Source organism: Bos grunniens, chromosome 1 (assembly GCF_055505025.1).
Source record: "Bos grunniens cultivar Pamir isolate PY7600 chromosome 1, Bosgru_T2T1.0, whole genome shotgun sequence".
NCBI classification, from domain to species: domain Eukaryota; kingdom Metazoa; phylum Chordata; class Mammalia; order Artiodactyla; family Bovidae; genus Bos; species Bos grunniens.
In genome coordinates, this window is record NC_141165.1 from 138,896,938 (window position 1) to 138,912,488 (window position 15,551).

Genomic DNA, 15,551 nt, shown 5'->3' on the forward strand with positions numbered 1-15,551 from the left:
TAGGTTTTAAAAATCATCCCTAATTAATGGTGGATTTCTTAAAATAGTTTTAAAAATTAAGTCATTGAAAGGAAGTTAAAAGTACAGACCATACAAATATTTAATTAACATAATGTTGATTATGCATAAATAATATTACTATTGTAGCGAAAATAATATTGTTTACTGTGGTCTGCTTATAAGACTTCCCTGAAGACTTGACATAGTTTTACTAAGAAGTGGAGGGTGGGTGATTAAATATTAATTACATAAAAATTAAATTATTATTATTTAGTATTAATAAAGTTCCAAAGATTTCATGATGAAATCATTGTGCAATTAGGAATGCATCATAGATCAGTTACAATTCATTTTATTTCCCTTTTTAAAGGAAGTAATTTAAGATTTTTCTAAGACTCTCTGCTGACATTTTAGGTAAAGAATGGAATATTTTTTCATTGTACTAAAAATAGTACTAACAGCCATTTATAAATCTTTTTAAATGTGATTATCAGAAGTGATGTCCTAATATTTTTAAATAAATATTAAATTTTAAAAAATTTTCAGTTGAGAGTTACTTAGAACTGCCATTTTTAATATGCAAAATTTTATCTTTTGCACACAAATAGAGTGTTGTTTAGGTACTTCCCAGGTGGCTCAGTTGTAAAGAATCCGCCTGCCCATGCAGGAGACACAGGTTTGTTCCCTGGGTCAGGAAGATTCCCTGGAGAAGGAAATGACAACCTACTCAAGTATTCTTGCCTGGGAAATACCATAGACAAAGGAGCCTAGTGAGCTATGTTCCATGGGGTAGCAAGAATTGGACACGTCTTAGCGACTAAACAACAGCAACAACATGTTGTTTAGAGCACTGACAAAAAGAAAGTGTGCTTCTAGTTATACAACATAACTTACATGGGGCTGAGCTCCAAAATAGAAATTATTTAAACAGGACAGCATGTTCTTTGTTCCCTGAATAATGCCAAGTAAATGTGTTTAGAACAATCTTCCCTTCATACCTCATGTCCTCTCTGCAATATGTCTACACAGGAAAAGAACTCATGTGAGCATTTACGGGGCCATTTCCTATTACTTGTTTGGCAAGAACCTGAGGCTCTGTCTTTCAACCTTGTTTGATCAGTTGATATATCGATTTCCCATTTTCTATTAAGTCATCATAATGATTAAAATAAATATATGGTAGGTGAGAATGGGAAACCAAACTCCCTTCCAGCTGTTAAGAGAAATGAGCTAACTAGGATTCATTTATCAAAGTGAATTCCACAAAGCATGTGTGTTGAATACTCCTGTGGGGGGGAAATTTCAGTGGCTTAATAGGAAATATACAGTTGACTCTTGAACAATACTGGCTTGAAGAGTGTGGGTCCACTTATATGTGGATTTTTTTTTTTGAAAAGTGCATATTACAACACTACACAAACCATAGGGAACTACAGAACAGAGGGCCAACTGTAATGTTATACACGGATTCTGACTGCACAGGGTGTTGGCACCTCTATGCCTTCTGTTGTTCAAGGTCAACTGTATATTTGGGGGGAGATTTACTTGCATCTTAACCTATCTAAGGCTATGAGAAGTTTTGCACTTTAAAAGATTGCAATGAGCTTATTTCAGTATTGCTTATATTTATTTGAGTACAGATGATACTTCTCTTGGAATATCTGGGAGAAACATCACTCCTCTGTGAAAAATGCTTAGGCATATATTAAGGTAGACCAGTTATCAGCAGTTTGATTATTTTGATTATCATGATTGCATTCATCAACTGAATTAAGACTTGGAGGTCAAATATATATTAAGTGAACTAAGTGTTTTTCAAGATACAGCAAAGAAGATGAGTATAGAGGGTGTCCCAGATCTTGATCTGCATGACCAAATCACAGCATAGGAGATTTCATACAGATACAAAGCATAATGAGAAAGGAACTATTCTGCAGTCAGGATGCAGCTGAAGGAAATATGGTTTCTTGTGATATACAGATACACGGGTGTGCTGTTCATTTTGGTAGCACTTGATTTGTGACAACCATATGGGGGAAAAAAGAAAAAACTTGCTACAGAGCCCAGTGAGATGGCCCCATTTATAGGGCAAAATTCCTTTTTAAAAGGTTGAGAATGAGAGAGAAACTTCTTGGACAGTATATCAGATGGGAAGACTTTGTTTTGTAGCTAATGGAAACAACTGTCTAGAAAATAAATGCATTACTAAAGATGCTAAGACTTCCTGCATCAGAGAAAGACTTCATGACTTAAGTACATGGAATAAAAGGTGGTTTCCCTGCTGGCTCAGATGATAAAGTGTCTGTCTGCAATGTAGGAGACCTGGGTTCGATCCCTGGGTTGGGAAGTACCCTGGAGAAGGAAATGGCAACCCACTCCAGTACTCTTGCCTAGAAAATCCCATGGACGGAGGAGCCTGGTGTCCATGGGGTTGCAAAGAGTCGGACACTACTGAGCGACTTCACTCACTATTACCGTATAATCCACCGACAAACAGCGCTTGTATTATTAGAAGGCTTGGGATAATGCAGAGCCTCAAAGGACCCAGAAGATCCAGTCAACAAAAATCTTCCATCACAAGCTGTGGCTGTGACAAAGAGAAAATTAATGTCAGACAAAAATCATCTTGGAAGCATTTCACAAATGAAATGGGATTCAAATTCGCTAATGAATCTTCATAGAACACTCATGACTAAATCTATAGGAGGCTATTTCACAAAACCAAAATGATCGAATGGAAGTAGATCAAATCTCATGTTTTAAATCTATTACTTATTTTCAGATACTTTTACACAGCCCATCGGAGTCCATAAAAATAGAAAAGCATTCTATTTCTAAATGCCCATAACTAAGTTGCATATTAGTATATTCTTCCACATTTATAAAAAATATGTACATCTGAATTACAAACTTCCAATTTAAACAAGTGACTACTGTGTTCTTAATTTTATTTTCCCTATTAAGTTGGAGCTAGAGTGAGTTTCAACTATGTGTACTAAGTGATTTGTCTTCCTGAAAATGGTCAGAATATGACCAGGCAAATGAAACATACGGTGCAAGCGGCTTGAAGAGAACTTTCCATTCAAACTACCGCACACAACTTCTAGACTTCACTTTTGCTCCTTTTATACGAACTCACAATCTAGTTCAGTATTTTCATTCAGGATCTCTGAATGTGTTTTTCCTTCCTATGGCAACTCACTTTTCTCTTTTAATTCGTGTAGCATGAATACATTTATGTCAAGTCAAAGTGTTAAAGTATCAGAGTGTCGGAGTGCTCAGTACTCAGCCGTGTCAGACTCTCTGCAACCCTGTGGACTCTAGCCCACCAGGCTCTGCTGTCCATGGAATTCTCCAGACAAGAATATCGGACTGTGTTGCCATTTCCTACTTCAGGGGAACTTCCCGACCCAGGAGTAAAACCCGTTTCACTTGTGTCTCCCACATTGGCAGGCGGACTCTTTACCACTTACCACCTGGGAAGCCATTCTCTTCAATGTCATGCATTACTACTGATCTTAGTTTCCATATGAATCATTTCCAATTAGAGTAAACCTTGTTGAAAGCATGAACCAGGAGTCATGAATTAACAGCTTTTCATTTTATACTTGCTATATATCATATGTATTATAAATAACATTAATGTTTTTCTTAGGTTATTTTCTGTATACTTAGTTGTATGGATATTATATTCTAAAATAAAGACTTCTAAAATGTATCCTTTATCTTTTGGCATGTTGTTAATTCCTCATACGCCAGATGTGTTGATGGAGGGCAGGGAAATCAAGGAAATTTATCAAAATCAGCTTGCTGGTCTTGCAATCTGAGTGCTAGCATAAGCTAATCCTAAATTGATAGATGGAAAAGCCCATTCTAACATTATACAAAAATGCTGTCAAATTATAAAATACAAGCTATTACGTGACATGAAATAATTTACATGAACAAAAGAAATAAATTGATCAGCACACAGAAATCTAGGTAAAAATCTTGCATTTTGGTTGACTTTTTACTACTTTGGGCATATTAGGTAAGGGCATAAAAAAAGTAGGTACATGTTAAGAGTCAAAGTCTGTTAAGAACAATGGCCTAGGAGTTAACTGTATTGGATTATGAATGGGATTGTTGTAGCCTAGTTCCCAGAAGGTGACAAAAGAAAGAAAAAAAGAACAAATTAAGAACAGAAAAGATAATAACCTAATATCACAAATTTCAGGAAATAAAAGGGAAAAATCTGTAATTTGTTGAGAGAACAGACTCAGTTGGTGTGTTATACTTACTGGAGCAAAAAGGACAATTAAGGCTAGTTTATATGATTGGAAAGTAAACAGTGAAAATATGACTTTTTAAGGCAGAACTAAACAAATTTCTAGTTGTAAAAAAACTCCCTTGTTCATTCAAAGCTGTCTGTCATAAACCACACCAAAGAAATGAGACTATTAATCCCTTAGCTTCACTGATCATAAAAGTAAGAATAATGTCTGCTTGTATTTTAAATGATATATGGAGCCGTTTAATCACAGTTTGTAAAGAAACATGTGGACTCCAAGATTATTGGCAATGCATGAAAATCCACTACCATTGTAAATAGTTTATATTTAAACTATGATACTCAGGAACTCAGTGAGGAAGAGCAATTAATCCTACCAGCGATAAAATACAGCTGCCAGCATTGGTGGAGCATTTCTTATGTACTGGCCTTTCCCTAAGGTCACTTCATAAGTTTTAATGTGTTTTCTTCACCACAAACTTACGATGTTTTAGGTGGGGAAACTGAGGTACAGAAGGGTTAAATAAGTAGCATAAGTTCTCCCAGCTTATAAACAATGCTTCAAAGACAGGCAGTCTTACCCAATACCTAATATTATCTTAATACTACAATATATAAAGCTATCATAATGATATCACTCAAATCTCTTTGAGTTGAAAAGCAGGGGTGTGTGTGTGCATGTGTGTGTGTGTGTGTGAGAGAGAGAGAGAGAGAGAGAGAGAGAGACTGCAAATGAAAGAGGAAATGAAATTAAAAGAATTTCATCAATCCAGTGTTTTTAAAATTATAATATAGATCATGTTTGCAATAGCACTTCGCAACAAACAGGAGAAATAAAAAGAAAAACATATGGAGTGAAAAAGGGAACAAAACAAGAGCAGTTTTAGAATGTATAAATCCTATTTGCAAAGCTGATATTTTAGTAATCCTCCTCGTCCACTCCGGAGAAGGCAATGGCAACCCACACCAGTCCTCTTGCCTGGAAAATCCCATGGACTGAGGTGCCTGGTAGGCTGCAGTCCATGGGGTCGCCAAGAGTCGGACACAACTGAGCGACTTCACTTTCACTTTTCACTTTCACACATTGGAGAAGGAAATGGCAACCTACTCCAGTGCTCTTGCCTGGAGAATCCCAGGGATGGTGTAGCCTGGAGGGCTCCTGTCTGTAGGGTTGCACAGAGTCGGACACGACTGAAGTGACTTAGCAGCAGCAGCAGCAGCAGCTTGGTCCACTCACTACATATTTGTGGGGAAATGTATCAACAGCTTTGGGCTGCACAACAGGATTAATAAATTAAAAAAAAAAGTGAATTATGTCCCTGTTGGCAAAGATGGTTGTATGTCTGCTGTACCTTTACTCAGTCCCTTTCTAGGTTCATGACTAGACTGCGTACCTCCAAATGGGTCACATGACAGAGTCTGGTTAATAAACTATGGTGGAAATGATTGTATTTATTTCCAGATCTGATTTATAAAAAGATCTTCTGTAACATTCTTCCACTGTCTGTCAGCAGGTTGCAAAGAATCCAGGGGAGAACTTGGCTCAGAAGGTATGGTAGAAGCACTGGAACCCTGAATGCTTCAGAGCACAGCCTCTTGCCACCTTTCTTGAATTATATTGTCAGTGATAAATTGTAATTGTCCTATATTGTTAAGATTACTTATCATAGTATTTTTTGTTGTTGTTCAGTCACTAGGCCATATCTGACTCTTTGCAACCCCAGGGACTGCAGCACACCAGCCTTCCCTGTCCTTTGCTATCTCCTAGAGCTTGCTCAAACTCATGTCCATCGAGTTGGTGATGCCATCCAACCACCTCATCCTTTGTTGTCCCCTTCTCCTCCCGCTTTCAATCTTTCCCAACATCAGGGTTTCTTTTCCAATGAGTCATTTCTTCGCAGCAGGTTGCCAAAGTATTGGAGTTTCAGCTTCAACATCAGTCCTTCCAATGAATATTCAGGACTGATTTCCTTTAGAATTGACTGGTTTGATCTCCTTGCAGTCCAAGGGGGCTCTCAAGAGTCTTCTCCAACATCACAGTTCAAAAGTTTCAATTCTTCAGTGCTCAGCCTTCTTTAGGGTCCAACTCTCACATCCATACAAGACTACTGGAAAAACTATAGCTTTGACTAGACGGACCTTTGTCAGCAAAGTGATGTTTTTTTAATATGCTCTTTAGGTTTCTCACAGCTTTCTTTCCAAAGAGCAAGGAGCAATTCAACTTCTTTGAATTTCATATCTGCAGTCACTACCCACAGTGATTTTGGAGCCCAAGAAAATAAAGTCCGTCACTGTTTCTATTGTTTCCCCATCTATTTGCCATGAAGTGATGGGACCAGATGCCATGATCTTTGTTTTTTGAATGTTGAGTTTTAAACCAGCTCTTTCACTCTCCTCTTTCATAATATTTAGTTTGCCCTTAAGGACACGATCAGTTTGTGTGTTCAGTTTTCTATGAAGTTGCTGAGTTTTAGTGGAAATGGATACTCTATAGATCAATTTATGCTCTAAAGGAACTTTGGGAATTTCTGCATTTGAGAAAAGATTAAGAAGAACATTCCTGAAGGCATTTAAAATAAAGTTACAATAGTATTGAACTACTTATAACAGCTATGACAAACCTAGACAGCATCTTAAAAAGCTGAGACATCACTTTGCCAACAAAGATCCATCTAGTCAAAGCTGTGGTTTTTCTAGTAGTCATGTCTGGATGTAAGAGTTGGACTATAAAGAAAGCTGCAGCCAAAGAATTGATGCTTTTGAACTGTGGTGTTGGAGAAGACTCTTGAGAGTCACTTGGACTGCAAGGAGATCCAACCAGTTCATCCTAAAAGAAATCAGTCAGGAATACTCATTGAACAGCTGATGTTGAAGCTGAAGCCCCAATAATTTGGCCACCTGATGCGAAGAACTGATTCCTTAGAAAAGACCCTGCTGCTGGGAAAGATTGAAGGCAGGAGGAGAAGAGGATGACAGAGGATGAGATGGTTGGATGGCATCACCGACTCGATGGACATGAGTTTGAGCAAGCCCTGGGAGCTGGTGATGGACAGAGAAGCCTGGCACGCTGCAGTCTATGGGGTTGCAGAGTCAGACATGACTGAGCGACTGAACCTAACTGAATGTTACAATAAGACATGAAGCAGGGCATACTTCTGGAAAAACAGATATAACCCAGCCATGGCTGAGTATGATTACTAAGTATTCAGGATTATAATTTTTTAGACTACAAAGTGCTTTTTAGTGTGGTGCTAGGAAAAAACTCTCAGTGGGAGATAAATGAGCCTGTCCAATATTATACTATCAGCCATTCTATTGCACTATCCAAAATTGAGTATAATGGAATGGGATTCATATAGGTGTGTTCTTAGGACCCACTGAGGGCTCCCTCTGCTGGTTCATTATTTTTTAGTAGTGTGTTTGCTCAGTACACTGAATTCTCCAGGAATATACATCAAACTGGAAAAGGGCATGACAACCCACTCCAGTATTATTCTTTCCTGGAGAATTCCAGGGACAGAAGAGCCTGGCGGGCTACAGTCCATAGGGTAGTAAAGAGTTGGACATGACTGAGTGTCTATCTCACACGAACACACACACACACACACACACACACAAATCAAACGTGATCTCTGCCCATCCACTCAAGTCTATTTTGCATGTACATATGAGACAGACAAACAACCTTTGGAGACACTTGCCAGCTTTCAAAATAGGCCTGAACATTGGCCTGAAGGGTATGGATCAGCACTTTTTCTTCTCACAGGTCAGCTAAAAAGTGAACTTTCCTGCTGATTCAATCCTCATCAGAAGAAAAGAACAGTTTAAAGAAATCTTGGTTCTGCTATCGTCAGCTATAAGTTATGAAAACCTAAATAACTAAAGCCTAAAAAGAAAGCTGTTTAGGAAGTTAACATTAATATGACTCTATTAATAACACCGACTAGAATTAGAGCTCACAGATGGAGGAATAAGGGAGAGAAGAGAGAGCATAGGTCAATTTCACACAGATAGTTCTCTTAAAATCATCTTTCAGTGAATGTAAATTGATGGACAGGGCTTTCTTCTAGAAATTATGCTACAATTTGAGCACAAGTTTGAAGTGGGGCTGAGGTGAAGTACTCACAATCATTTATGATTAAGTAATGAATGAAAGTGTGAGAGTGAAAATGTTAGTCGCTAAGTCATGTCTGACGCTTTGTGACCCCATGAACTGTAGCCTACCAGGCTCCTCTGGCAATGGAACTCTCCAGGCAAAAGTATAGGAGTGGGTTGCCATTTCCTTTTCCAAGGGATCTTCCCACCCCAGGGATCTGACTAAATATATGAACCCGGGGTCTCCTGCATTGTGGGTGGATTCTTTACCATCTGAGCCACCAGGGAATCCAAATAATGAATAAAACAACCTATATGACAGTAAATCCTGGATAAAGATAGAGTAGTTAATTGATTTTTTCTCTTCTTTATTCCACAAAGACTTTAACTTGTTTTTGCAAAAAAAAAAAAAAATAGATACAGTGCTAACTTTAAAGTGCAAATAATAAAGAGAATCAAGAAAAATGACAGACAAGGATCTATAGGCTTCAGAAAGTTAGTGACTTGGATGGTGAATTGATAGTAAGTTTCAATTAACACAAAACCTTCATGATATTGAAAAGTAATAATGCAGTTTGATTATGTATTTAATGCAAACACATACTCATAATTAGAGATTTCAGTTCTAATACTGAAGTTCATGTCATGAGTTTAGAGTGACTTAGAAACATAATTCATGGCCTTATAACTTACTTCAGGACAAGTTGCCACATATAGTGTATTTCTATGGTTATTATTTGATATGCATGGATACTAATTTGTTATGAAAATTGTAAACTCTGTAACCGTGGAGAGCACATAACAGGTATGGTTCATTTTCTGATTACACATCTTAGATGTTTCTCCCCATTTACAGTTAGTGATCAGCATCATATAGACTTAAAGGTATGTGGCTCACTCTGATACACGTAATTTTTGAAATATAAATTGGGGGAACATCACCTCTATTACCTCATGATGGCACACTTGTATCACATTCCCACTGAAAAGGTTTTTAAACTGCCTGAAAACCAGAGCAAACAAAGACATGGCTTTCTTCTTCTTTGAGTAATTTAGTTATATAAAATAGATTAAAAAATATTCTGTAGCCTGCACTTTCTTCCAGTATGCTCTGAGAGCACTTCAAAGTATGCGGTTAAACTTTGAAGTTTGCATTTTATCCAAGAACATTTGAACTAGGAGTGCTTAGTTGAAGACACTTTAGTCAAGTTGCTGGTTTTTGAGTTGGTTCTGGGAAACAGACCAACTGCCTATCTTTTCAAGTATATCCTGAGTGGATAGGTAATTTTTAAAACTTCAGTTGGTATTTGAGTATTTGTCTTCAATTAATATCAAAAAGAAGAGCAAAGTATAACAAATAAAGTGAAGTAAATTGTAACTAAAGCCTTTACACATTTCAGGAACTAACTGTGCTCACGGTCAATTTTTAAACTGATTATAAACTATACCAAAAAATTGCTCAATTCCTGCTCTTTAATTTTTCAAGAACAAATTGTAGGTTAGAATTGTTCAAATAGTTCCTCACATTACTTACCAGTCGTATATACATTATATTACCCAGGCAATAAAATGAAGAAACAAGCCAAAAAAGAAATATGTTTAAATTACATATTTAAATTACATGTTTAAATTACAGCTATGTTCAGCATTTATTAAGTGCTACTTAAGTGTTAACTAATAGTAATAATAGTGATTAAAAAAACTATTAGCACTCTAAACAAATGCCAGTATTTACAAAAGATGAAACAAAACAGATATTTAGTTTAACAGACATGAAGATCTTACTCTTAACTGATTTCCTTTACTCACAGAACTACAACTCAAGTACACTTTTTACCTATTTTTTGTTTCTTTGCCAAAAGTTGAATAAAGGCAACAATTTGAATTAAGGAGTGATGATTCCTGAGTTAAAGACAAAATTTAAGAATATTAATATGATTACTTTTAGATTTTTGTCTTAAATCATAAACATGACTAAGGGTATATCTCAATCTCTGGTAATTTCTGGCACCTGAGGGGGGTGTGTGTGTGTGTGTGGGTGTACACAGTGAGGGAGGGAAGTTAATCACTTACCACAAGTTTTATTGTCTTCATCAGAGCCATCTGGACAGTTTAATTCTCCATCACAAAATAAATCAATTGCTATGCACTTTAGAGCATCAGCACACAGCCTTGAATCAGGTGGGCACTCTATTGAGACATTTCCTTTAAAAAAATTGAATTTAAAGGTTATGATGTATTATTCTTTGTCATTTAGGTAAGTATATACTTGAAAGTGAAAGTGAAAGTCGCTCAGTTGTGTCTGACTCTTTGCAGACCCATGGACTGTATAGTCCATGGAATTTTCCAGACCAGCATACTGGAGTTATACTGGAGTGGGTAGCCTTTTCCTTCTTCAGGGAATCTTCCCAACCCAGGGATCGAACCCAGGTCTCCTACATTACAGGCGGATTCCTTAGCAGCTGAGCCACAAGGGAAGCCCAAGTAAGTATATGCTTACTTATAACTATTTCAACTTCCCCCAAAATATGTATTTCATTTAATGAATTGATCTTATAGTTTTAAGTTTTGAAGAAATGATACATATTTCTTCATAGATATTAAATACGATGCTTACTATGTTGATTTTCTGAAAAGGTTGTCTATTTATTCATTTGCTTTTGGTTGTGTGTGCTGGGTCTTTGCTGCTGCCCGGGCTTTCTCTAGTTGTGGCAAGTGCGGCTGCTCTCTAGTTGCAGACTGCAGGCTTCTCATTGTGCTGGCTTTTCTTATTGTGGAGCGAGAATGGGCTTTAGGGCACGTGAACTTCAGTAGTTCTGGCTCCCCGGCTCTAGAGCACAGGCTCAGTGTCTGTGGGGCATGGGCTTAGTCGCTCTGAGGCATGTTGGATCTTCCTGGAGCAGGGACCAAACCTGTGTCTCCTGGATTGGCAGGCAGATTCTTTACCACTGAGCCATCAGGGAAGCCCCTACTTTGCTGATTTTTAATCTTGATAAATGAATGCTACAGTTTGGACATTTAGTCCCCAATATTTACACCTCCTAGGATTGTTATGTGTAATGTGGGGCAATTTGCTAAAATGTATATCTCATCATCTACAGTATCTAATAGCCACTTCATTTACTTATAAACTTATGACTTGAAAATATAGTAGTTGAAGTTAAGGTTTGCATCCTGCAGAACAAAATTTGTCAATGAAAACTATTTTATAGTAAAATGAAACTTAAAATCCACAGTACATTGAACAAGAAAACCCAATGGTTTTTTTCTGTTCATTATCTCCTTGCTTCTTCTTCTTCTTTTTTTAAATATGTTATATACTTTTATTTTTTTATTATTTTCTTTTGTTTCTTAGATGATATTATACATATTTTAATGCCATTCTCCCAAATCATCCCCCCCTCCCTCCCACAGCTTCTTGGGTCAGAGTTTCTTAGGGGGAAAGTTGCAAACGTCCCCCTGAAGGATTCCATGTCATACTCTGACCAGGATCTGATAAATTTGCACCTCTCAGCCTGTCCTGTCCTTCACCTGCTTCTTTCCACATTGCTAAATATAAAGATGGACCGAGAAACATATTTTGCTTCTAGAAATTGACTTGGAAAATTTAGGTGCAATCCTAATAATATATGCCCATTGGATAACCACATATGTTTTTAATTTTCTGAGCAATGTGAGAATTTCAATATGTTTCTTTATGATTAGAATAACAATGACAGTTTAAAGTTTTTGGAAAATCTTTAAGCTCAATAGCATTTTTTTTTCTTTTTGTTATTGGTCTTAATCTTAAAGCCAGCATTGTACTGCCATCTGCTGGGTTTTAAAAATATATTTGATTCTGAAATTTCTCTTAGGCTCCAAGAAATAAATTGGGGAAAGTGCTTCTGTTAATAAATCTGCTAAAGTAATGCTTAATTAAGAACATTATAGACAGAGTTGCTGGGTATAAATACAACTAAATTGGTCTTTTATAATTGTAATTAAAATAGATATAAGCCATTGTGAAATTCATGGACCAGCTAACATCTAAAATAGGACAGGATAAAGCTGAATCATTTCCAAGTGCTAAACTACTCCCATTTAAGAGAAAAAAAATAATTTAAAAATATATTAAATAAACTTGTATATTATGACACATATGAGATATTCATCAAGAGTTCTTAATTATTGAGCCACTAATCCATAAGAGGTATCATGTTGATAGTATTCAAAAAAATGCTTGGTAAAAAATAAATGAGAAAAAGGACATCATTGTAGTAACTCTGTCTCTTAAACAGTGGTTGAAGGAGTTCTAGGTATTCAGCATCTACAAGAATAGATTTGGGCATTTAACTAGAGACATTATGATTTTGTCTGATCTAATGCTTTCTATGGAAACTTCACTTATTGATATTTCATATCTTTGTCTATTGCTTATTGAAATTTATAGATTGAACTTCAAAACCACACTGTCAAGAGACACCATTTGAAACATTTGATCTCATTAATGATTATTCATTCACTTTACAAGTATTTATTTCCTATTTACTTGTGTCATGTCTTTTTAAGGGATAGAAATAATAGGATGAGTAAGGCAGAGACTATTTTTATAGAGTTTGGAGTTTAGTGGTCAACTGATTCATTGGCTAGCAAATTCTGTAAATGAGGTAGAAAAAAGTGATGTGGGAACATAAAAACTGGGCTATGCCATGGATTATCTTCCTTCTGAGTCTGGGATTGAAAACATCTTCATATAAATTAAAATTTGAAAGACGTTTAGAAATGCACAATGAAAAGAGGTATGTGAAATGTACATATGATGATATGACAAGAGCATATTACTACAGGGAAAGCAGGGGCATCTAACTTATCTAGATGTTGGCGTGCTTACTGAAACTATGGCAGGAAGGGAGTTTAGTCAAATTCTGGGGGACATTTTAAAAATCATTTTAACATATTAAAATATTTTTTGTAAATAACAGTATTGAAAATTTTAACATATATATGCGATATGACCAGTCCATGTTTCATAAAGACAATTCTGCTACCAACTGAGAAACCATTTCAACATTCAAGGTGAAAGTTGATGAGAGTTGGAACTCTTGCACTAGCAGGGGAGATGGGGATATATTCCAGTTGCTATTTTACAAGTAGGATTGATGGGCTTTAGTGGCCAGATATGCTCCTGGCCAGAGGGAGGTGAAGAAAAGGGTGCTCAGAATGATAGATGCACTTTGGAGTGGCCATGAAATGCCAGTGTTCATCAGTCACAATAGGCATTATCAGAGAAACAGCTGGTGGGATTAGTAAATGACTCTAGTTTGAAATATTTAGATTTGAAGGTGGAAATATTATACTCTTGTTTAGATTGTACTCTCCATATCTCCATATTCTGTTGTACAAACATTCTTCATCTGTCTTGGTCCATGAATAAAGAGAAATTCCTCTAATTTAAAGCCAGAATTGAAAGAGACACGTGTACCCCAATGTTCATTGCAGCACTGTTTATAATAGCCAGGACATGGAAGCAATCCATCAGCAGATGAATGGATAAGAATGGATAAGAAAGCTGTGGTACATATACACAATGGTATATTACTCAGCCATTAAAAATACATTTGAATCAGTTCTAATGAGGTGCATGAAACTGGAGCCTATTATACAGAGTGAAGTAAGCCAGAAAGAAAAACACCAATACAGTATACTAACGCATATATGTGGAATTTAGAAAGATGGTAACAATAACCCTGTATGCAAGACAGCAAAAGAGACAAAGATGTATTGAACAGTCTTTTGGACTTTGTGGGAGAGGAAGAGGGCAGGATGGTACGGGAGAATGGCATTGAAACATGCATATTATCATATGTGAAACAAATCACCAGTCCAGGTTCGATGCATGATACAGGACGCTCGGGGCTGGTGCACTGGGATGACCCAGAGGGATGGGATGGGGAGGGCGGTGGGAGGGGGTTCAGGATGGGGAACACATGTACACCCATGGCGGCTTCATGTCAATGTATGGCAAAACCAATACAATATTGTAAAGTAAAGTAAATAAATTAAAAAAAATAAAATATGAATATCGTCTTCTTATATAAAGGAAGTTCGTTTTAGGATTTTATCAGATTTTATTTTTACCTAGTGTTCAGTCTCCCTCTCATCTCCTTACATACACAGGTATGATGTCCATTTCCAACAAAACCATTGATTAAAACATTAACTGCTACAGAAATTAGCCAGATGCCAGTTTTTAAAGTAACCTTCCATTCTTAAAACTAGAGTTCTTTGGCTGGACTATTTAGTTTGCCATTTCATCCGTTAGTTTTTACTTTAGTACGTCTCCTTTTCTCGGGAATCTCTACTGTGATTCTTATAAGGACTATTTAACAAAACAGTTAAGGATTTCTATTTAAGGAAATGTGTAAAAAAATAATTGATTCTGTTTATTAAAATCTGTTCAAATTGTCTAAATATTACTTGCTGTTTTCTTGAATGGAAAAAAGATTTGCATATTTTTATATTATATGGCATTTTAATCTTGAGGATATTAATTTTGGGCATAATATGGAAACCCACCATAAATTAGTATTATTCGTAATTCTGCAAATTGAAGGCTTTGTCGTCTACTTATATTTGTATCAGGAAGGATTCAGTATACCCTAAAATGTGATTACTTCAGAGTAATCCATGGTCATAACACTGTCCAGTGACTTGAGGTGAGGAATCTCTCTTGTCTGTTTTGTGCAGACTCTGGACTAAGCATTGTGGAGAAGAAAAAGACTGAAACCCATTATTTGTTTTCTTCCAAACCAGTTATAAGAAGTGTTGCATACAAGACAGTAATTTGAAAATCATATTTGGGAAATATTAGATTTTTATTTTTCCTAAAAATGGGTGTAACAACCCTTGGTGACCAAATATGAGACAAATTAAACCCAAGATTTAATAGCTTACTTAGTAATGAAGTCAGAATCTGAATGCATGAATGCCTGCTTTAAGAGACCAAGTTCATTTCACTGTACTGTGTTTGGGAGATATCACTTTACAGAAATTCTCCTCTACTTTAAAAGAACAAATTTAATCATTTTAGCAAGACTGTGGCTGTTCAAATGAAATTAAAGTGGGAAAATACTTTAATGGTTCTGTTATTATTTGTGTAGGAGTGTCTTAAATTAGAGGAGAGTGCTTAGCAGGATATGTATGTTGT

At 36.4% G+C, this 15,551-nt stretch overlaps 1 protein-coding gene across 1 annotated transcript in view; it reads right to left on the bottom strand.

The window, feature by feature from the left end:
- The window catches only part of TMPRSS15 (transmembrane serine protease 15), a 143,497-nt gene that overhangs the window by 104,838 nt on the left and 23,108 nt on the right, over window positions 1-15,551 (bottom strand). The window contains exons 7-8 of the mRNA XM_086415861.1: window positions 10,439-10,570; window positions 2,476-2,587 (exon numbers count right to left, since the gene is read on the bottom strand). Coding sequence (XP_086271987.1) covers window positions 2,476-2,587; window positions 10,439-10,570 — 244 coding nt within the window. The remainder of the gene's footprint in view (window positions 1-2,475; window positions 2,588-10,438; window positions 10,571-15,551) is intronic.